General features: G+C 40.6%; 1 protein-coding gene across 9 annotated transcripts in view; it reads right to left on the reverse strand.

The window, feature by feature from the left end:
• The window catches only part of rgs12b (regulator of G protein signaling 12b), a 46,300-nt gene that overhangs the window by 5,388 nt on the left and 18,719 nt on the right, over positions 1-22,193 (reverse strand). For all 9 annotated transcript variants that reach the window (XM_020596067.1, XM_020596070.1, XM_020596071.1 and 6 more), the window contains exons 6-12: positions 9,784-9,805; positions 3,580-3,749; positions 2,834-2,926; positions 2,514-2,657; positions 1,206-1,388; positions 711-861; positions 69-163 (exon numbers count right to left, since the gene is read on the reverse strand). In XM_020596067.1, the coding sequence (XP_020451723.1) occupies positions 69-163; positions 711-861; positions 1,206-1,388; positions 2,514-2,657; positions 2,834-2,926; positions 3,580-3,749; positions 9,784-9,805 (858 nt within the window). The remainder of the gene's footprint in view (positions 1-68; positions 164-710; positions 862-1,205; positions 1,389-2,513; positions 2,658-2,833; positions 2,927-3,579; positions 3,750-9,783; positions 9,806-22,193) is intronic.

Below are 22,193 nucleotides of genomic sequence, written 5' to 3' on the forward strand. Positions count from 1 at the left end.
GAACATCCCAGTGCCCGTTACTGTCGTGTCTAAACCGATTATCTGTTGATGTGTCTTTCCATACTGACCTCGTTCCTCCCTGACCCTGATGTCCCCAGCTCCAGACTGGCTCCTGAAGACAGTGAACCCTGGGACTCACGGCGACCGTTGCTGCCAGTGAAATCTGACATAAATAAAAATAATACACTTTTCATTAGTGTCTAAAAGAAAAACTAGATCCAAGAGTCTATATCCAACAAATAGTATGGAAAACTGTACAAACAGTGGTTAAGCAGTTTGGTTTTTGAATTACAGGATATGGTAGATTTGACACATTCAGTACAATTGTCCTTATAATTTTATCTTCCTCCAAACCTATGAAGACAGGCTATACAACAGTTAAAGAAATAAAACATCATTTTACAATACAATGCAAACCAATACAATGACTCCATAAATGTCCATAAACCAACAAATGAAAATCTGATCTTTTTGATTTGTATATTGTACTATTCAATATTGCAGGACGTCTTCCAATAGGGGTCTAAAATTTAGTAAAGCAGTTTAAAAATTGTTTTATTTGAAATGTCAGTCTATAGGGCCACAGCGGTTGGTTAGTTTTCAGAGGAAACCACAGTTACATGAACTGCAAATGTTGTTTATCCGTCTTATCAGACCTGTTAATTTTTGCTCATTCTCAGAGCCTTTCTGTTTAGAATTAAACCACTTACTGTAGTTAAAGTCAGCCAGCTCTCGTTTCTTTGGGCCTTTTCCGAAGCTCCTGTTGCGGGACCAGGAGAAGAACATGCCTTTCCTTCGGTCTCCAGAGTCGTCCCGACTGTCCTCGTTCAGAGATCGTCCGGATTTGCTCTTTTTGTCCTCCTATAAGACACCAACAAAGTTGATGAAGAAGAAATGAAGATGCTGTTCTATTTACTCACACCCCAAAACATCTCTGTTCCACTATATGAACAGACAAAATTCAAAATAGGTAGGTTAGGTTTTTATAAGATTAACTTTAGACAAAATACAAAAATCTCAAAAGCATTTCTATGCTTTTCATCCCACTAAAGATCCTGGATATTTTATTTTGGTGTAGAGAACAGCATTACTTACCTTTTTCCCAAATCTTTGTGGCCTTTTTCATTATGGTTCTTTACATCCTGACACCAATCTTAAAATTTGTGGCAAGGCTCAGAAAAGCAGAAGGCTTTGTGGTGTGTTACCTTCTTGGGTGTGGACAGGTTGGAGCGGTCAGAGCCAGTGGTGCTGTGTTTGGAGGTGGGGCTGCTGGGGACGTGGTGAGGGTCAGGCAGGGGCCTGCCCTCCACCTCTGCTAGCATACACTCCTGATACAGCAGAGACTTGAGGAACCGTGTGTAGCTGTCAAACTTCATCAAGTTGAAGATCTGAAAGGGTGAAAAGGAAGAGTAATCGGTGGGCAAATGAAAAGACAGGAAGGAAGGCACACAATCACACAAAAATGAAGAGGAGAAAGGACAAAACACGAGGAAAACTGAAGGAAGGCAGGTAGAGAGGATGAAAAACAAGCAATGGCAAAAGAATTGAAGAATGCAAGGACAATCAATAAATATAAGAAGAATAGATAAAGTAACGAAGACAGGAGGAGTAGTAGATAGGATTAGAAAATGAAGCTAAATAAATCTAAAACAAGTGAAGAAAAGACTGGAAGGGAAAAAAAGATGTTTGTATATGGCGAAAGTACATGGGAGAATGATAAAATGAAAGTATTATCCCAGTAGCAGCCTCTTAAAGTTGTTTATATTAACAGATGACTACAGAGTTAATGAGAATTGTATTTTCTTGGAGCTCTAAAATAAAACATCCACAGGACAGTGCTAAAGAACAAGGCCCTGGGAATATGAAAATTTAATGTGTTCTGTTAACTGCACTGCAATCCGGCTCTCAGACTGTGACATTCTTGTTTAAAAATGTTGCTACAAGCAGAAAGGAGTGAGTATGCATGTGTATATCTGACTCAAAATCTTGAGTATACACCATTTGATTCTGGCAACCAAAGGGGTATTTTGCAAATGCTCATGACAGGCTTTGGGTGTGTGTGTCTTTGGGAGAAAGTATGTGGATGTCTCATGTGGAAAAACAAAGGGTGATGTTCAGGATGTCCCTCTAAACTTGTGACTTATCAGCAAAGCATTTGTTTGTGCTTCGATGTTAAAATCAATAGAGCTTTTCAGCAGCTTTCACCCCTCTGAAACATGCACATCTAAGAAGCGTTCACATCCATGATGCTAGACAGCAGGCTGAAATGAACAGTTTACTGTACCACATGTTGTATAAGCTCTCAGTGCTAGATATACTAACACTGTCAACAGGGGTCTGTTTTGATTCAGTTCTATGAGTAATAACATGCCCTCCAGGGGAAGCCTCTTCACTTCCCCCGCACGAAGAAAGGCAGGGGACAGTGTCATCGAAGTACAACCTCTGTTTGACAGCAGTGACTCTCATCACCTTGTGCTTGTGGTAGATGTGTGTGTGTTTGGTGCAGATGCTACCTGCAGTTGCTGCACCTTGAACATGTCAGGCCGGGGGGCATTGAGGATGTCGTCAGCAAGCTGAGCTTGACTATCTATGTTGACTGGCGTTGTGGCTTTACTGGACAGGAAGCTGTTGTAGATCTCCCTGGCACGCTGAGATAGCTGGAGAAGGTAGACAGGTCATGTAAGATGAGTGGTACAGGGGGACAGGTCAGGGCGGTGGTAAAAAGACAAGGTGCTAAGAGGTGATAATATGAAGCATGAAGTGAGCTGATAAGTGCTGTTTTGTAAGAACGATGTAAATGCATGTTGTTAGTCTGTGTTGGCATGACTGTTACCTGCTTCTTGTCATTTTCAGGAACGTGACTGAAGAACTCACAAGCCTGCCAGAACAGGATGTTCTCCTCACTGAACTCTTTCTTTAGGAACTCCTGCAGCATGATACGGAAATACAGATCAAAAATGTGCGGAAAGAAAAAAATTTGGCATACATCATTATTGTGATGTATCTTCACAATAATACAGCAGGGTTTGTCTCTGTTACAGTTAAAACCTGCTTTCCACCCAAGAAAGACTGAAGATTTCATTTTTTTCATGCTTCAAAAAAATATTTGTGTGAGGCAGATTTATTAAAGACTAACACAGATATCACACAAGAAAAAGAGAATGAAACAAATGTCAAATGACACACGGCCCCTACTGACATAACACACCAAACTGACCCTTTTTCCTCTGCAGAAGAGTCTTGAGAACATGTCCTTTTCTACCTTCCAGCAATGCTGTAGGTGACTTTCTAGTATATAAGGCCTTTAATCAGGTCACTGTAATGCTGCCATGTAGATTACTGCTCTCTGGCAGTAGGAGGCCAACAATAGCTGACACAAAACAAGAAACTTCCCAAAAAGTATCTGATAGACTTCACATCTGTGTCTGTTGGAAAACCCACCTTACAGAACAATATCTGATTAAACTTTTAACTCTGCAACACTAGAAAAGTTTAATTAAAGTAATTTTGATAGTTAAACAGATACAGATCTGTCAGGAGCATGTGCTGACCAACACCAGCCATGTGCTCTCATAGTACCGAAAAGTAGCGGACTCCCACAGGGTCCTGCAGCAGTCTCTCGAAGCAGACAGCCCAGCTGGCCACTCTCCTCTCAGTGTGGCGCCGATGGCTCTGGACGCTGGGCAGGCTGGCATTACTGTTCAGACTGTTGTCACTGCTGCAGCCCTGCAGCTCCGCACTGTTCAGTTCTGTTCACACACACAGACAAATACACATAACATCAACTATCAGTAGCAGCATGATCTCAGTAGGGCTGGGAGTCTTTAAGTTTCTTCCAATTTGACTTTTACTATTATCAGTGCATTCCCAGTGATGATTTCCTTACTTTTCTTTTACTGTATATGCACATTCACAAGAGAATAATCATTTGGTGGGGTGAATTATAATAGTTAAAATCAATATCAAATTCATTAAAAACATTTATCCAAGATCTGTTTTCTTTTCCTCTTTGCTGCTCTGTCTACAGGTGCTCTACCTGAAAGCAGCATTGTCACCAGTATGAAAAACACCTGGGCCCTGTGTGTCCCAGGAGTGTCTCATGCTGACGATAATGCTGGAGTAACAGACAGTCCAGTGAGACCTTGTTTCCCCATGTGTCCCTATTATGGTTTTGTGTTGCTTCATGTTGTGCTTTGCAACACAACCCCCACGCAGGATGCTTTCGCTCATGCATTGCCTGTGATAGTGATATCACAGAGTTGAACTATGCATTAGTTTTAGTTGTTATGATGCAAATCAATGTATTTATGATTCAATATGCCTATCTCCTTTTCTTGCCACAATCTGAGCACCAGGCTGTGACATATCACAGTGAAGGAAATATAAGTACAGCCTCATGGAACATAAACTGATTTTCAATGCAAGGACCTGTGTTGCACTGTTTTACATTATATCAAACAAAGCTCATGTAAAACAAACAGTTTAGTTCTGAACAAAAAGAGTTAAACAGAAATTTAATACAATCATAATATTATGATACGATTCCAGAAAAAGCATAAATGTAAAGCTGAAAAATTTCATGCACATTCGGGATCATTTATTATTGCAACAGAAGTGTCCCTGCAGCTCCATGCGAGTCAGAATAGATCAGTGTTGTGTTAATCCTTTGCACTTTTCTTTGTGTTTTATTTACATTTCACAATTTAATTGGTTTAATCTTGAGCTCCCAACAGTATTGAACAGTTTTAACATCTTGGACACGGTAGCTGCTCTTTTGTACCGTGCACTCTCTCAGTTAAAACAAAGTTTTACTCATAAAGCACTATTTTAACATTCCCACTAAGTTGTTTTGTGCATCGATGATGAATTGTTCCACTTTTCCCACCTCTAGGTTCCTAATGTTTAGGAGAAAGCTGGAGGCCTAGACAAAGGGGCATGGAGAAAAGTTAGAAATAACCAGAATAAAGGAGCTTAAGGCCTGATTAACTAAAAAGTGGGCTGCTAAGTTGAGATAAAACAAAATACAAGAACAGCCAGAGTTAAGCAGTCATGGGTCAGGTGTCTGAGACCATGCAAATCCTATAAATAAACGGAAAGACCGGTTTCCTGCCCACAGCTAAAGTCTGATGTTATCTAAAACTTTGCTCTTAATGGATAATTTCTATTTATGCACATTTTTCTTTCCTTTAATATTATCAAAACAACCCCTGACACTTCAACTTCAGTGAGCAGTGGTTATCTATCACTGTCGATGAGAAGCAAACACTTATCCATGACTTCTCTAAACCACATATCCTGTTAGCTGTCACAGGTTCTGGTCACAAACCAAAAAAGGAAAATACTTACAGCGAGACTAATCTGCAAAGTCTGAAAAACAGAGCTGAATTTTTCATAGAATTTCTGCCAAACAGTAAATATTCTAAGCATTAACTTTTTATGGCCCTGAAATGTCAGTCAACTACAATCAACTATGAACAATGGGGTCCTACATGAACACACTGGTTTACAGTAAACTTATGACAGCTGTGGTTATTTCACACAAGAGTTACAGTATGTACATATGTAGTGTTGTCACAATAGTGGAATTTCTAACTTTGATACAACTCCCATGTAGCATACATTCTCTTATTATATTCTTATATATTTTTATTATATTGCTGCATTTGCTGCTTAAAGTGCCTTAGATTTTGTGTTACTTATTTATCTACTTTATATTTCATTTGTATTTTGTGGCATTCATGTGGACGGCAAAAAAGAATTTCATTGTATAGGGAAACACGTTTCCTAACATATGACAAATAAACACTTTGACCTTGACCTTTTGACCTTTATATTGATACTAGGTACCATTTTTGATACCACAGGGGAAAACTAACTCCTGATTGAGGGCATACATTTTTACATTTTATTTAAAAGATAGTATAGCAAGGCTATAACATGACATTTTCAGGAAAGGCTTCTTTAACATATTCTCTTACAACTGGGATCAATTCAACCATATCTTGTTCCTCTCTTACTAGGCACACTTGCAAAAATGAACTGTGGTTATTCTGAGTGTGTTTATGCACATGTGCATGCATACTTTTATGAATGTAAATGTTTGTGGGTCCGTGCAAATACGTGTGGGCGTGCATGCATGTGCATATGCATTTGGATATGTATGTGAAATCCTGTGCAGCACTTTGTACTATATGTTTTGAAGAGTGCTATATATATAAACTATCATTATTATTATATTCTTTTCTTGGCTAGCAGCAGACAACAGGAGAATGAATGAAGTAGACATTACCAGTAATTATTTGTACTTTTTTGTCTTTTTTTTCACATTAATGAAAACAATATTTTTTGTGAATAAAGAGCCTGTGAGATTGTCACACATGCTGTGTTAAGCATAATTGCATCTAACTTAATTTACTAATTAATGTAAGTATTTTTGTATCAACTGAATCTCTGCTGTCTGAGAGTCCTCAGCCCTGATAGCTCTTTCAAAGCTTAGCTTTGAAAGTTACAGTTGGACCAACAATAGGACAACACACTTAACAGTTTACCCGGCCATCGTGTTTAGTGCTTCACTGATGCTGAAATGGGAAATGTCACCAGCCTCTTTATAGATGTCAGTATGTCTCTCATTTAGGTACATAGCTTAGAGCTGCATTAACTAAGATTTAGCACAAATTCAGATCAATCAAATCAAAAATTGTCTAGAAGTGTTGTCCCCTTGCTAGATGCCTAAGTACAGTACCTGGCTAATGTGTATATGTCAGCATCATTAGCAAGCTAACATTTAAATGTTCTACCTTTGCATTGAATTATTCTGGTTGTAATCTGGAGTCATTCCAACTGACTGTTATGTTAGTGTTTTGTTGTCCAATTAGCAAAAACCAGCACATTTTCCAGGATTAGAAAAATTAAGAAATTTTGTTCAGTTTGCTAATTTTTGCTCAGTTTTGGTCCAGGCCACACAGTTTGTTTATGTTGAACATAACGCTGCAGTCTATGTAGCATTTTAGTGAGATGCTGATCAAATTTATACCATCAACACAACTTGAAAAGTTGGGAGTCTGTTCAGCTATCAAAGTGCAACATGTAATTCTCGTTTCACATATACAGTATCTCACGGTTACCTTATTACATTATGTGCGTCAAGCATGTAAACACTGAACGTGACTCGACTGTGGCCTGAACATGTGGCTCCTCTGGAAAAAGGTGATGCCATGTACTGTACTTCCGTAAACCAGTCAGCATGACATCAGGTTATTTATTAACTGCCAATCAAATCTGATCAAACCACACTCAAATAGTCCTCATGAAGCAGGTTAACAGAATTTTATGTGAAACTCGTCATAGATAATTAATAAATTAGGATGTTTATCTTTTGAACTTTTACTTTTTTTCTTTTTAAGTTACTAAGCAATACATAAAATTTGAAACGACGTTTTCAGGAGTTCCAAGTATAATTACTAAATACTTTGGTACATTTTGAAATCTACATTTGACAAAGGTTCGATTTTGCTACACATGCAAAAGAAAATCAGCCATTTCAAAAGATATTTTACAGTGAAAATGCTCAGCAGGGCTCAGTGACAGAGTGATTAAATTCAGACTTCAACAACAGCAGAGGAGAAAATAATTCTTTTTAGAATTAGGTCCACAAACAGTATACTACCTTGGCCCTAACTCAGTATTCTCTTTAAAGCCAAAGAGGCTTTAGTGTAGATGCAGAAAAGGAGGATACTAATTTAATCCTCACACACTGTTCAGACTAGCACTGTTAACATTACAGCTGCCCTACCGCATTTGCACGGACAGGCTGGTAGTTACAAAATAATTTGTTAAACAACCTAAGCATCTAGTGATCTGGGGCTTTGTCTTAAACTTCATTTTGAAGATATTTCAAGACATACTGCTCAGCTGCACATAATATCAGCATTTTCTTCACTTGGAAAACATGCACTTAAAGCTCCATCTATCTCCTCACCTGGGTAAAGCTGGTAAGAGCCTGTGTGATGCCAGCGGGGCAGGTAGCGAATCCTAAGGGGTGCCCAAGCCCCTCCATCCATACTCACCCGCTTAGGGCCTCTCACAAACACACCAGTTGAAACACATAGTCCAAGACAGGGCACATACACACACACACACACACACAGCTGATCACATCGCTGGAAGGGAGACAGAGATAGAGGAGGGAAAACAGGGGAAGAAGAGAGAGGGGCTGTTGCAGGTGAGCAGCCTGACTGACAACCTGAGAGAGTCGGGTCACAACATGCACACGCATCTGCATTTACATTCAGTCACACAGGTGCACACACACACACCCACCCCTATGAGCTTCCAGGTAGGTAAGTGATACAAGCACACACAAGTATCAAGATGCTGAATAATTCACAGCACAGAGAGGAGGGAACTAAAAATGACAGAGCACACACACCCGTGTACATGTGTGCGCACACACAAACTGCAGTATTGATGAGGAGCTTGTTAAAGGAAGGCCACGACAGAGACTAATGAGGTCTGCAGCCTCCATACAGCTGCACATACACGTCTGACAGATAAAAATCCCTGAAATCCGACTCAATTAGCTTGCAATCCAACATTGTATGAAATACTGCTACAGGGTTTCACAAATCATTCTGTGCCTAGTGACAGGTTTTAGGATATACAGACAAAATTCATGCTACAATACTCAGGACACTGGAGAGAAAGTTCAGAAAATGTACATTCAAATTCATAATAAGACGAATTTTACTTATTATTTTAAAAATAATTCACCTATTTTTATTTTCAACAAATTTGAGATATCAAGACTTTTGGGTTTGCTAAATGCCACTGAGGGCTGAGAAACGGTGTACAAATATAGCTTTAGACTAGTCTTTTTTCCAAACGTGAACTTTGTTAACGCTCCAACAACTGGAGTGGGGTCCAGCGCTATGCGATGAGAAACGTGAGCGCAATAATATTATAGCATTCTATCATCACATACTATATTCATTCACAAAATGATCAGTAAGTCAGGAAGGACAGTTTCTGAAATGACAATCTGACGAGCATGGCTACAGGCCTTCACACGTGTCAGGTGTGGGGAGGCGAACTTCTTCTCACACACTGACTTCTGTCATGTTTTACATGAGCAACACCACAAATGTCTTGAAGGAGAGGCTTTCTGAATGTTTGCACTTCTTCTTCTTTCGGCTGTTCCTGTTAGGGGTCGCCACAGCGACTGCACTACATGAAAACGTCACCTATTACCTCTGCGTTTGAAATACATTACTAAGAATCAGTAGTACAAAAGCAAAACATAAGCCTCTTAAAGTGTAAACACCATGTTCAGTCTCACGCTATGTGTCCTATCCGTGACTCACCACTACATGTCCTTGTGTGCAGTTAATAAGTTTACAAATCTGTGAGGTCTCAGTCCGCCAACAGTAGCACAGCTAACAGAGGTGGGGCAGAAGTTGAACAGGTCCAACCAGACTGTCTGTTATGTGACTTTAGTAAAAGCAGCCAGATATTAATGAAGTGCTCACCATCACCACAGCCATGGGTCTACACTTCAGAGAAGGCAACTATCCCAATACAATGAGCCATATGTAGTATTTATGCTACTTAAAAGTGATCATAACCACTAAAGAGCTGAGGGAAGTGAATTTATAGTAGACAAGGGTCTGTCAGAAGTACTGGTGAGAATGTTGCTTTCAGTACGTGGCCATACTGTAAGTAACCATCTTACAGTCAGCTTTCTCCAGTAGTGACAATATCAGATGTGGAAAAGACATATCTACTCACCTCCATCGGAGACTGCAGCAGACTGCAAAAAAGCACAGAAAGACATGGATTAGGATCTTCTCTCATTACACACATTCGTACAAGCCTAAACAGTCCACAGGGGCCAGGATACCCGGGCATGTGCTTTTGGCCATGTGGAGACACAAACACAGACTGACAGTGTATCTCACAGGACCTGCCCCACACACTTTCACATCATAATACAGTCAGGTTGGCTCCCACACTCATTGTCTTGTGTGTGGGTGGACTCCTCTGTGAACTGGCTGTGCTTGCTCTGCAAGAAAACCTCCTCAGAGGGGTGGGGCTTGCTGTGTGCATGTGCGTGGCTGGTATTACAAACACTGTGGGGACTCAACCTTCCTGCTAGTTACCATATGCTGATCTCCACCGTGTAAATCACTGACTTTTAGGCTTACAACTTGGTTTATAGGTAGGTAGAGGTTATGGTTAAGGTCAGGCTAAGTCTCCAAGAAATGAATGTAAGTCAGTGTAAAGTCCTCACGAAGAATGAAAATAATTGTGTGTGTGTGTGTGTGTCTGTGTAAAGAGGTGAGGAGGGGATTTTTAGGCCTATCTGTCCCCAATTTGACAGTCAAGTGTGATGTTTACTTGCATATCTCATAACCACCAATTCCATATAGTTTATCAATTTAACTATCAGTTTAGATCAATTCAGTTTAAACCTCTATCTGTTCACCTATTATTCGATTTTCAGACTGACCTCCCCGCATCTTATTTTTCACTCGCACAAACAGAAACACACACAGACACACACACGGACAGAGATATCTACACAAACACAAATTCAAACCAAACTTACTTTAGATTCTATTTCCCTAACACAGACACAGCATGCATACACATACACACACACACACACAATGCGGTGATTTGTATCCCAGACACGATGAGTTGGGAGATCACTCCACACATACTAACTCTGGAACATAGTTGAAACACTCAGTGACTCAGACAGAGCAGAAGTAAAGAGCAGCCAAAGGGGAGAAAGGAGGAACAGAGAATGAAAGTGAGACATGGGCGAGACAAGAAAGGAGGCACTTTAAAACTATTTGCCAAATAGAGATATTAGTAGCGAAGAATACCAAACTGTTGTGAGCAGCTTCTGATGCTGTTAATCTAACCACCGACTGGCTTTGTCTCTGTTCATGTGACAAAAGAGCAATTAGGGAGATACCACCAGATATGCTGATTCAGCAGATATTTTCTGCATTTGGAAATGAACTTTTAACAATCTAATCTTTAGCCAACACAGGCACACAGAGACTCCTGGATAACTTGATGTTTGTGTTATCTTATGGTAATCAAGAGAAACATTTTGACATTATACTGAAACAAACACTGAGCAATAGAGTCTTTGCCCTGTTTAGACAGAAGTGCATCTGGAGCAAATCCCCTCATTATATACGAGGAACCGGTATATAATTGCTCTTACTTATGCTATACCAGAACCAAAAAAAAAACCTGATTAAAGTCAGCTTTTGCAGTAACCTGATTTATTAAACATGATGTATATAAGACCACCAGTTTACACCCAGTTCATTAAAAAAGGTAAGATAACACGATGTCTGTTGGGAAAAAAAACTTCAGTTTATCCCCTTCTTCCTGACGGATCCTCTCAAGCCATCAGACTGGATGGGAAGTGTCTATAAAGTGCCATCTTCAGATCTCTCCACAGATGTTCTAGGGGGGGCTCAGCCTTGGCCTCGGCTGGGTCACTCGAGGACAGTCAGAGACTTATCTTGAAGCCACTTGTGTCTCAGGTCTCTGCACTCTGGAGCAGGTTTCCTTCAAGGACCTCTGTATTTGGCTGCATTCATCCTTCCCTCAGCTCCAACCACTGAGAAGCCCCTCACAGAATTATGCTGCTACCATCATGCTTCACTGTAAGGATGGTGTCAGTATTATTAAATGCAGTGTTAAACTCCAGCAGGCTGTCATATTCCTTCTACACAAAGTCACTTCTGTGTAGCCACTCTACTGCAAAGACCAGACTGAGAGAGAGCTGCTAAGATGGTCGTCCGTCCAGCAGGTTCTCCCATCCCTGCAGAGGATTTCTGAAGAGTGACTGCTGGGATACCTTTGTAAATGAGAGTTCCATTTTTGATTTTTAATTAATTTGCAAAAATGCAATTGTAAATATACAACACAATAAAGTGTGCTAAAAGTGAAGGGTATGCACTTTCTGAAGCCACTGTATGCATACGTAATACTGTTTCCAGTTTTAAGTACATGTACAAAATTCACACTGTAAGGAAACAACTGTCCAGAAATTAGAGCAAATACAAATACTGTACCTCACATTCAATGTACACTATATAAATCTAATTACGGTGAGCCCTTGGTACAGCACAAGTGCGCATCTGATTCATTTCGCATCTTGGCCATTTCCTCACTTGAGCCTGAGCCTGCCTGAGTCTGTCCTGGCCAGATGGCACAGCCAGCATAATCACTGGGATTAGCCATTGTCCCTGGAAGAGCAGAAGTTGGCACTGGTGTGTGAAAAGAGATTAAATGTGACTTTATAGCAGCTGATTTTGGCTGAATCACAGCAGAGGACAAGAGATAATGACAGAGGAAGAACCCTCACCAGTGGAAACTGGTTACCCGATCCTGACGCTGATTAGAGTCTTGCACACTTCAACAGCATTTATTCTGTCTCATGTGTGGGTGAGTTACAACATGCTGTGTCTTTTATATGGTGGATGTAGCTTTTACATCATGTATTTTTTTTTTTTTGTATCTAGGGTGCATTTGTTCGCATATGAATGTGTGTGTGTTCATCCCCCAACCCGATCCAGCCATAATGTGATCACTTCCAGACGTATTCTGTGGTGGAGTGGTTTGATCCCAGGTTGAGGCCCTAAGACCCCTCCCCTCTCCTCTCCTCTCCTCTCCTCTCCTCCCTTTAACTTCCTTCTGACATTTTTTCAGACTCTCCTCATATTTGTCTTTTCTTCCTATCCAGTCTTCCTGTTCTTTGTCTCATCTCTCTCCTCCCACTCCCCCTTCAAGTCATTCTCTTATTCTTTCCCTCCCTCCTTCAACCTTTATTCTGTCATTCCAGTGGTGTTTCCCCCTCCTCTCCAGCTCATTCTTGACAACCCAAAGGGAATGATGGGGTTTTCCAGGCTTTCCATCTACTCCTCTCCCCAAGCCCCTATTCAGACAGAAGCATGAAGCTGGAAAACATAACAGTCTTAATCAGAAACAGAGAATCTCAAATACAGTATATCCTCAACTGTTTGTAACAAAGAAGTTCTACCACTTCATAGGCTCCATGTGATTGACTGATAGATAGATAGATATTCGGTTGAGTCTGAGTTGAGTCTCCATTACTCAAGTCCGAGTCATCAAGGTCTACATTAAACACAGCTGACACAGCTCTCATCGTTTCAAAAGGAGTTTATTTACTGTGTATGACACAATAGCCAAAGAAATGCACTCGTAAGCATGCACACACACAACCTATAAGAAACTAGTGTAAATATCATTTTGAATATCTTATGCCAAATTATTATGGCGTCTCCACCTTCAGTGTTCAAATGCAGACAAGTCAGAGTCCAAGTCGAGTCATGAGTCCTAATTTTCAGGTACTACAACACTGCATACAGTAAATGCACTGACAAGACCAGCAAAAACTGTGGCACAGCAACACATGACTTGTATAAAAACTCAGTGTGTGTGTGTAGTTTTGAATTTTGTGAATTCACACAGATGTGTAGCTAATGGTTTCTTTTCATCTCTTTAACATATCAGCAGCACATTATTTATTCATTTGCCATTCACACTGCCTCAGATGCAGTTTGTTATGATGTTGCATGACAATCCATTACTAGCATTAGTTTTATTACATTTCATTGCACAGGCCTATAAGAATTGGAGCCGACTATCAGGGAAGACACAAAAAACATGACCTTCCTAAGATTCTGCCCAGTGGGAGATCCTGCACTTTCAAAATACTCTTTTCAACAATGAAGCCAAACACCAGTTTCATACAACTTTAACTATTAACTACCAAGATGCAGCGATGCCAGTGTGACACCTCACTAGCAGGTTAACTTCAGACAGATATTTGTCTTTCACTTGCACCAACATGTGCAGGAGAATGCTCAACTGCTATGTTTTTCTGGTTTTAGTAGGTCAAGCATAGCTGTTCCTACAGTGGTCTGCCATTTGAGGTTGGTTCAACAGAAATAACAAGGACAAACAAGCACTTCCTCTAGATCACAATTTTATGGTATTATGAACCATGTCTGCCTGTCCACAGTGGTATTTAGAATTCCAAACAACAGCTCAGTGCTTTCAGACAATATTGACCTTAAACAATAGCTCAGTGCTTTCAGACAATATTGACCAATTTACACTAGGGTCATGATCAAAGACACAACGGATACAGACTAGAGCCCAACCAATACTGGACTGTGTCTGGCTGATACTGATATCTTTGAAAGTTTAAAAAAGTCAGACTATGCTGTACATTGGCCCATATTCTTTTTTTTTCTAAACAAAAAGGAAAGCAACATTTTTGATAAGGCTACATTAAGATCAGTTTCAAAAACGAGGACATTTTATAACAGAAAAATAAACTTGTTTAAAGCAGTTAAAGAGTCCAAGGTGACATCTTTAAAAACTTCATGTTGCCTGACCAACACCCCAGGTCCCCACAGTATTCATTTTTCAACTTTATAAATGCAGCAATCCTCACATTTGAAAAGTTGGAACCAAGAAACCAATCGATCAATCAACTAACTAACCCAGTAGCCTAATTTTAAACATGAGTGAGTCTATAGATGAAGGCACCTCTTGAATTAGGCTGTCACAAAAATGAATAAACTCTATGAAGAACTTCACAAGATTGTTTTGATTCTTCGGAGGAGTGCCGTGCTCTGAACAGTGACGCAGTGGATGTGTTCTGAACACACAACGCTCGGACAACCGCTTCAGATCACACGGCTGGGTCATGGTGTCGCACAAGATGCAGCTGATAGTGGGATAGAGGGATTACATTAGGTTATGACTTTGCTGATCAGTAGCAATACAACCTTAATTAGCAGTTTAAAAAAATGATTTTTTGTCTACAGCTCATATCTGGTTTTTTTCCTAGAGGTATGTAGGAGGTTGAACTTTATGTTTAGGGGAACCTCGCAGCCACATGCCAAGCCTGTTTATGCTGGGTTTATATATATGTGTGTGTGTAGGGAGTGGTTGGTCACTGTGCATACAGGTCCCAAGTGTTTTATTAGCTGTCTGATGGTTTTTGTTATGCAGCTTGAACACTGGGTTGAAACTATGTCTAAACACAGGGTACAATGAACAGCCGTTCCTTCTTTCTGTTATTATAACATCAATAATTTAAAACCCATAAAAGTCTCCTTAAACTATCTTAAGTTTCCAGAACATTCACTGTTTGCGTGTACATCTATGTGGACGATGGCTCCTGGAAAAAGACATTCTGGATGAGACGCGGCACAGCCAGTAACATCTGACACACTGAATGAAACTATCTATCTGTAGGAGAAAGTGTCAGGGATAACACACACACACACACACACGCACACAAAGAAAACACTGTGCACCACAGGAACCTATTCCTGGCTCCATCACTGAAGTTGTAACTGCCAACTTTGGAACAGAACAAGATTCAACTCTAATGTGTGTGAATGGGCTGAAATATGGAAAAACACTGAACATATACAGTATTTCTTAGTCTGCTCATGTGCCTGTAAGCACTGGCATTACTACAGGAGACCACACCTTTAACTGAATATGTGACACACACACGGTCCTTAAAAGATGACTTAAGAGATTTCCCTACTGCTTGCATGTGAACAGACACAGGCACAAACACACACACACACAGTTCCAGCTGAGGAAGAAGCTGTTGCACCAGCAGCCTCGATGGGTGCGTGCCTGTGTGTTTACTTTTGAATATGAGGTGAATAGTGGCTGCCATTGAGAAGACCAGAGTCACCCTGCCAGGACTGGTGACCATGAAACCACTTAGCTTTAGTGCAGCTTAACTCAGAGAGGAAAGGATGACGTGAACAAACTGATTAGGTTCTAATGATGCAAAAGTTCATTGAGGCTCCGCAGGTACGACCAAGATGTTTTCCACACAATGCTTATATGAGGTTGTAGAAATCACAAGTTTGATTATTCCTACAAACATTTCTAAACTCAATTTTATTCCAAAGTGAATTTCTGTGTGAGCACCTCTGGAATACTGAAAAAAAACCAACCTAAAATCTCTGCAATGCATTCAAGAATCAATATCCACTCTCTGTGAAAGGAAGGAATGCAGTTCATATTTGTTTCCCTCTAACAAAGCCACACAGGAGATGTGACTCAGAGGCTGAGCCGCTGATAAATGTCTGTTTTACTTGGCTCATTGCCTTAAACGCACCACTAGTACACAGACGAAAGAGGAAACAAGACATAAACACAATACAATCTGATCAAGTACCTCTGTCTAAACACCTGCGCACACACTCTCACAGCTGCCGCTCGAAAAGCCAAATTAAGTAAATTTCACAAGAAATAAGAATGCTGACTCAGCTAACCTTTCCATTGCCTCACAGCTGGGTTTTGGTCTCACTTTTTTTTATACACACATGAACATAAGACAAGCTGTATGACTCACTGTGGCAAGAAAAATAAGCTCTTTCTGATTTTGCCTCCATTTGTCTCAGTATCAGGCTCAGTCTTTACCTGTTTTTCTTGCTCTCTAATTCCCGCTCTGGCCCAAAACACTGAGAGGCTTTGAGAGGAAGAGAAGCACGCTGGAGCTGTCTCAGACTCTTGCATTGTCTTTCAAGTCTTTTGTCTCACTTTACCTTGATAAACACTTCCACAGCCTGCCACCACCAGAAGTTATTCATTTTAACTTCTGCCCTGTTTGTTGGCCCAGATTCTGCCACCTTCTGCTTCTCTAATTTTGTCTTCATTCATCTCCATTCATCTTTCTATATAGGCCACCTCTGAACCCTTTGTTTTCCCTCTCATGTGGTCCAAAGCTAGTGGATTCCTCTTTCTCCCTGTGTACTTTGTTCTAGGACTAGGTAATAGCCCCCTCTTTATTCCATCTGTCCATGTCGTTCTAACTTGTAGTGAACAGAACAACACCGGCATGTACTGTAGCCCATGACAGTCTTACTCTCCTATTCTCTCTTTCCTTTCCATCCTTCACAAACTATTGTCTTTATCTGCAGTGGAAAACCAAAGCTGGGATACAACATTCATGCCTGTCAATAAGGAAAGGTGCTATGGCTGCTACGTTTTTCCACTTGCTGCACTTTGGCAGGATTACAGCCAAACTTTGGCTTATTATTGCAAAATAACTTATTTGAATATTTGAATCCAGCAGTAGCTAAGTTTCCTTCTGTGGACAGAGCTAAATAAATGAGCAGGTGAGTAAATAACTAAGTCGTTGTCACTGATGACAAGTTGTGCACTTCCTCCATAAAGCCCACTGTTAGTGTGTGAGAGTGTACTACTCACTGTGTTGAAGTTCCAGACCCGCTTGAAGGAGAGCCTCTTCCTCAGGCTCATCCTGTTCCCCTCTCACAGAGGAGGAACCCCACTGACTGCTCAGTCTACATATCTAAACCCCACACACATGCACATGTGCTCGCTGACGCTGACAGAGCTTCTTCAGGAGCTATCTACAGCAGGAAGCTGATGGAGACAGCAGACTTAGATGGAGCCATGCCCGAGCACGTCTGTGTCACACTCACACACCTTAAAACGAGCTTTACCTATCTGCTACAGTTGCAAGAAGTGAATCTGACTGTGAACACTCTATGTCTATAGTACTGCATATGAACCCCTCCCTCTCTTTCTCACACATACTCCTCCACACACTGAGCTGACAGACTGACTAGGAAGCTCCATTCTCTCACAGACACACACACACACATACACACACGCACGCACACACACGCAGAGTGTGTATGTGTTAGTGACACGCCCCCATCAAGCAGAAGTTACGGAGAAGGGGAGGGAACAAAGGTCAGTCTGCCAATCACGTCACAGCACAACTCTCACCTCTCCACCTTCCTCTTGCTCCTTCCTCCTCAAACCACAGCTGGGCAGGTTTAGGTATGATCCAGCTGCACTGTGATCCATGTTTTCTAGTGATTTAAGAAATGAATGGTTCTTGCTTCATATATTAAAATCAGAGAGAGAGGAGAAGAAGAAAGAAGAACAAGTATAAGGAGAGGATGTTTCATTTAGAGTGTCTGCTTTAAAAACATGAATGAAAATTCTGTAGGCTTGTTTAAAGGTCAGCTGAGGCAATCAAAAGCACTTCACTGGACAGAGCAGCCTACTTTAGTACAGACACACATGCTCGGTCTTTCTCTCACAAATAAAAGGCAGCAATTGAATTAACGCTCATGTCCTTGAACCTACACCTAGCACCCCCTAATTTCCTGTTTTGGCAGAAAAGTGTTACACCTCTGTTATTCATCCACAGTCTGCTTTTGATGCCACTGATGACTCAGTTGTACATTCATTGGAAAACACACACAGTAATGTTACTGTGCAGCAGATAGAGGCTGGATCTGAAATGCAGATGTGCTTACATGGCTGTAAAAGTTCAAGTACAAATATTCTATTTCATAGATAAACTATTTTCACTGCATTGTTTTATGTGTGAAAGTATAGGAACTTCTAAGGAAAATATGCACCATCTTCCTTACAAACTACAACAAAATGTTTGAGTGTTTCCAGCCGTCTTTACTGCCTGGGCTGGATTTGTGCCAGATTCTAAAGCTGTGGGGAATCCAAGCATTCCTTATACACCATAGTCAAGTTATTGAAAACAGCTCTTTGCCTTTGAATTTTGTCTGTTTATTGCTTCCTTCTTGGGATGTGGTACCTCTCAAAAGAATCACAAACATCAACGAGCTGAGCAGCATGTTGTACAACCTGTGAGAACCAGTAAACCTTAAGCATGACATGAAAGCTGGTCTCCGCAGTAATTTTTCCTAATTACTTTTAATGAGAAAGTGCGGTTTTTATGATTATTGGCCCAGAACAGGACATTTCACTGCCCGCTTATCTGCACCACAAGAACCATTTCAAGCCACAGAGCCCAAAACACTGTGCCATATTGTTTTTAAAGGTAATGTTAACCTTCCACGTTCTTGTATCATAGCAACACCAGGGATGGCTCCAGCACTCAGCCCCCCACTACCACCATGCACACACACACACACACACACACATAAAGTGGGTGAAGGCACTGTCACAGTACTAATTACCAGAGCTTCTAGCTCAAAAACGGTGACCACCCAATGTTTTCCTGGTTCAGCAATTTATACCAAAGCAGCTCAAAAGCTAGCGAAGTTACGTTGTTGAAACCTTGGGTAGTCCATTTGAACACAGCTCACTAGTCTTTCACACATCTCTGACAGGCCAGAAAGAACTCTCAAGCTCAAGCTCAGCCATAAACATGGAGAGGGGTGGCAGTGTGCCACACAGGATGAGAGGGGTGCAAAGTTTAAGGTGGCTAAATCCACATCCCAGTGAGAGAAGGAGAAGAGTGAAGAGAAGCACACAAAAGAGCACAGAGGAGGGAGATATTTCCCATGTCTCACTCCTCTCTTCAGCCTAATTCCTGTGGTCTAGCCAAGCAGCTCTGTTTCCTTTGTGTGAGTGTGTGTGTGTGTGTGTGTGTATGTGTTAGATCACAGTGTTTTAAGCTAACTACCTTTACATGCTTAAACTATGCATGATTACTTATTCTTGTAAATTCACAGTAGTCCATTAAGTGGGTCATACTGCAGTTAGCATCTTCTACACTATCATGCCCTTGTCAGTTTTTTATACCTTGTATCTTTGTAGATGGTGTTTATCTATTTGGGAGGTGCTGACAAACTAAATTAGTTAGTTTGCATGCATTTACAAACAATACAATATTATATCCAATGGTACCCCCAGGGGGTGGCTGGAGGGCCATGGCCCCCACCCTAGACGACAAAAGCTACTGATAGGCTACAAAGAAATTACACCACAGTCCCATGACTTCAGCGTCAGCACCACGCTTTCCAACTTGTAATTTGATTTATAGTGCTTACCTCTTCTACAAAACCCTTCCCTCTTAGCTTGACCTAATCTAGCTAGTGATCATGGCTGTCTGTCAGTTAGTTAAAATAATTTGCAAGTTTTTATTTTATTTTATAGAAAACAAATACACCTAGAATTAAAGCCACTTGTAGAATTTTTGACCACATAAACTCTTGACATTCAATTTCAGTTCAAGGATATAATACAAAAAATGGAAGATACTTGCAAATACTACAAAATATGATGTGCATAAATGAAACCTTTATTATCAGCAAAGAATTAATATTTCTATTTAAACAACCAACACACTTATTTTTTTGCTGATGATGTATTCAATTTGGAATTAATAATCAATGATTTCTTGACTGGTCTCATGTGAATACCATAAACTGACATTCACATAAGATCAATAAAGGAACTAAAAAAGAAGCAGTTTATTTTACACTATAATATAATATCTTTACCTTTCTATTAATGCGTTCTAATCTGAAATTTCTCTGTGCTGCATAGTATTTTAGTGTGCAACCCCAGTGCAATCGCCACTGAATATATGATGATATAATACACTGACTGCAAATTCAATCATGAAACTTTATATAGCTAAAATACAGAAATTTTGGTAGATTAAAAAAATGGACATTACATTGATTTTAAAAATTCCCATATATCCAAAACTGCCCTAAAGCAGTCTTGCTCACTGACTTGCAAAATTTCTCACCATGGAGTAATACAGTCAGACATAAAAAGGTTAACTACACTGATATGAACAAAGTAATGATACAATTCTTGAGAACTGATCAGTTGCTTTATATTCGCTGCATATCAACATGTTGACTGACCCTACCTCTGTTATCAGCCCTTTACAATGGTTGTCTTATGCAAACCATTATTATAATGAGGAACATTTAAAACGTTCAAACTTTGAGATAATAAATAGAGGAATCTGGAATCAGTGTCTTAATCTAGAGTGTAGGAGACAGAGTATAGCTCTACACTGGTGGTCTTCCCTTTCATGATTTAGCCAACAAATACGTGAAATGTAAGTTATGCTAGCTCACTGCTAAACCATCGCTGTCACAAAGACAGTATTTCTTCTGAAGAGTTTATCATGCCTCTTTTTCTCTGCGCAGAAACACAAAAATCCAACAAAACTCAATACTGCCCTCTGCTGCTGTTACTGAGGTGAGGCACTGGACAGAGCAGACCAGGAAAAACTTTTGCTTTCAGGCTTTTTCTTTTACTGCTGGAAGAGAGCTCGAAGCCATTCATAGTACCACTGTTCAGTCCATGACATCGAGCCAGCCATGAGCTAGCAATGATCTGTGAGCATCAGCAGCTAAAGGGGAAACACCTATATAAACAAGGAGAGTATGTGTTGGACAGATAACAAAAACACTTTATTATATGCCTGTGCAGTGTTTTTAGTTAATGCATCACTGACTGTGCATCGGGTCTCTCTTTGTAAACTGCCTCAGGTTTTCTTGAAAACTCACTAATGAAACCTGTGACTGTCAGACCTCCATTAATGATGACACATCATGCTAATTGATATTCAACTTAGTATGACTCATGTGTTGCTGCCTTTCTACACTGTAATTTACAGCAGTTGCTGGCTAAAATGCTGGTGCACAGTCGGAAAAAAACCCCGCAAAATGATGTTTTTAAAAAAAAAAAAAAAAAAAAAGGAAAGAGGAAAAATCTTGAAACACAAATTAATAATGAGGAACAGCGGTCACCAGTAGCTCTTCACCAACAGACTGACAGGTGACTCATCAAACGGTTTGACAGTGCTGATGTGGGAAGGTGCACCCATCTGGCTACTTGACGAAGATGAAGATAAGCGTGTGTGTTTTAGGAAAGTGGAGCTGCATCTGATGTGACTCCCAAGGTGTTCCATGCACAGCAGCAACGTTGATCTCGTTGTGTCATCTCCCAGGGGATATCACAAGGAACGAACACACACACACACACACACACACACACACACACACAGTGGAAAAAACACTAATAGAGTAAGAAGAAATGAATGTGCAGGTTCATCTCTTTGGGCATCTGATTACTTGCTTATTCCGATTTTTGAGATATGAATGAGGTGCGCATGTGTGTTGGGGCAGAGGACTGCCAGGCCACTCTGTGTTGGGTAAAATAATGTCATGTGCTGCTTTCCACCAGAGTGTCAAAACTCCCTTAATCAAACTTGCACACACACACAGTCATACACAATTACTGACATTTTAGACCAGGGGTGCACAAAAGTTTCCCCTCAAAGGCGTTGCTGGGCTGAGGGCCAGGTGGGCAGCGGCGCCCGGGGGGGGGGGGGG

The sequence above is a fragment of the Monopterus albus genome, unplaced genomic scaffold (assembly GCF_001952655.1).
Source record: "Monopterus albus unplaced genomic scaffold, M_albus_1.0 scaffold29.1, whole genome shotgun sequence".
NCBI lineage: Eukaryota > Metazoa > Chordata > Actinopteri > Synbranchiformes > Synbranchidae > Monopterus > Monopterus albus.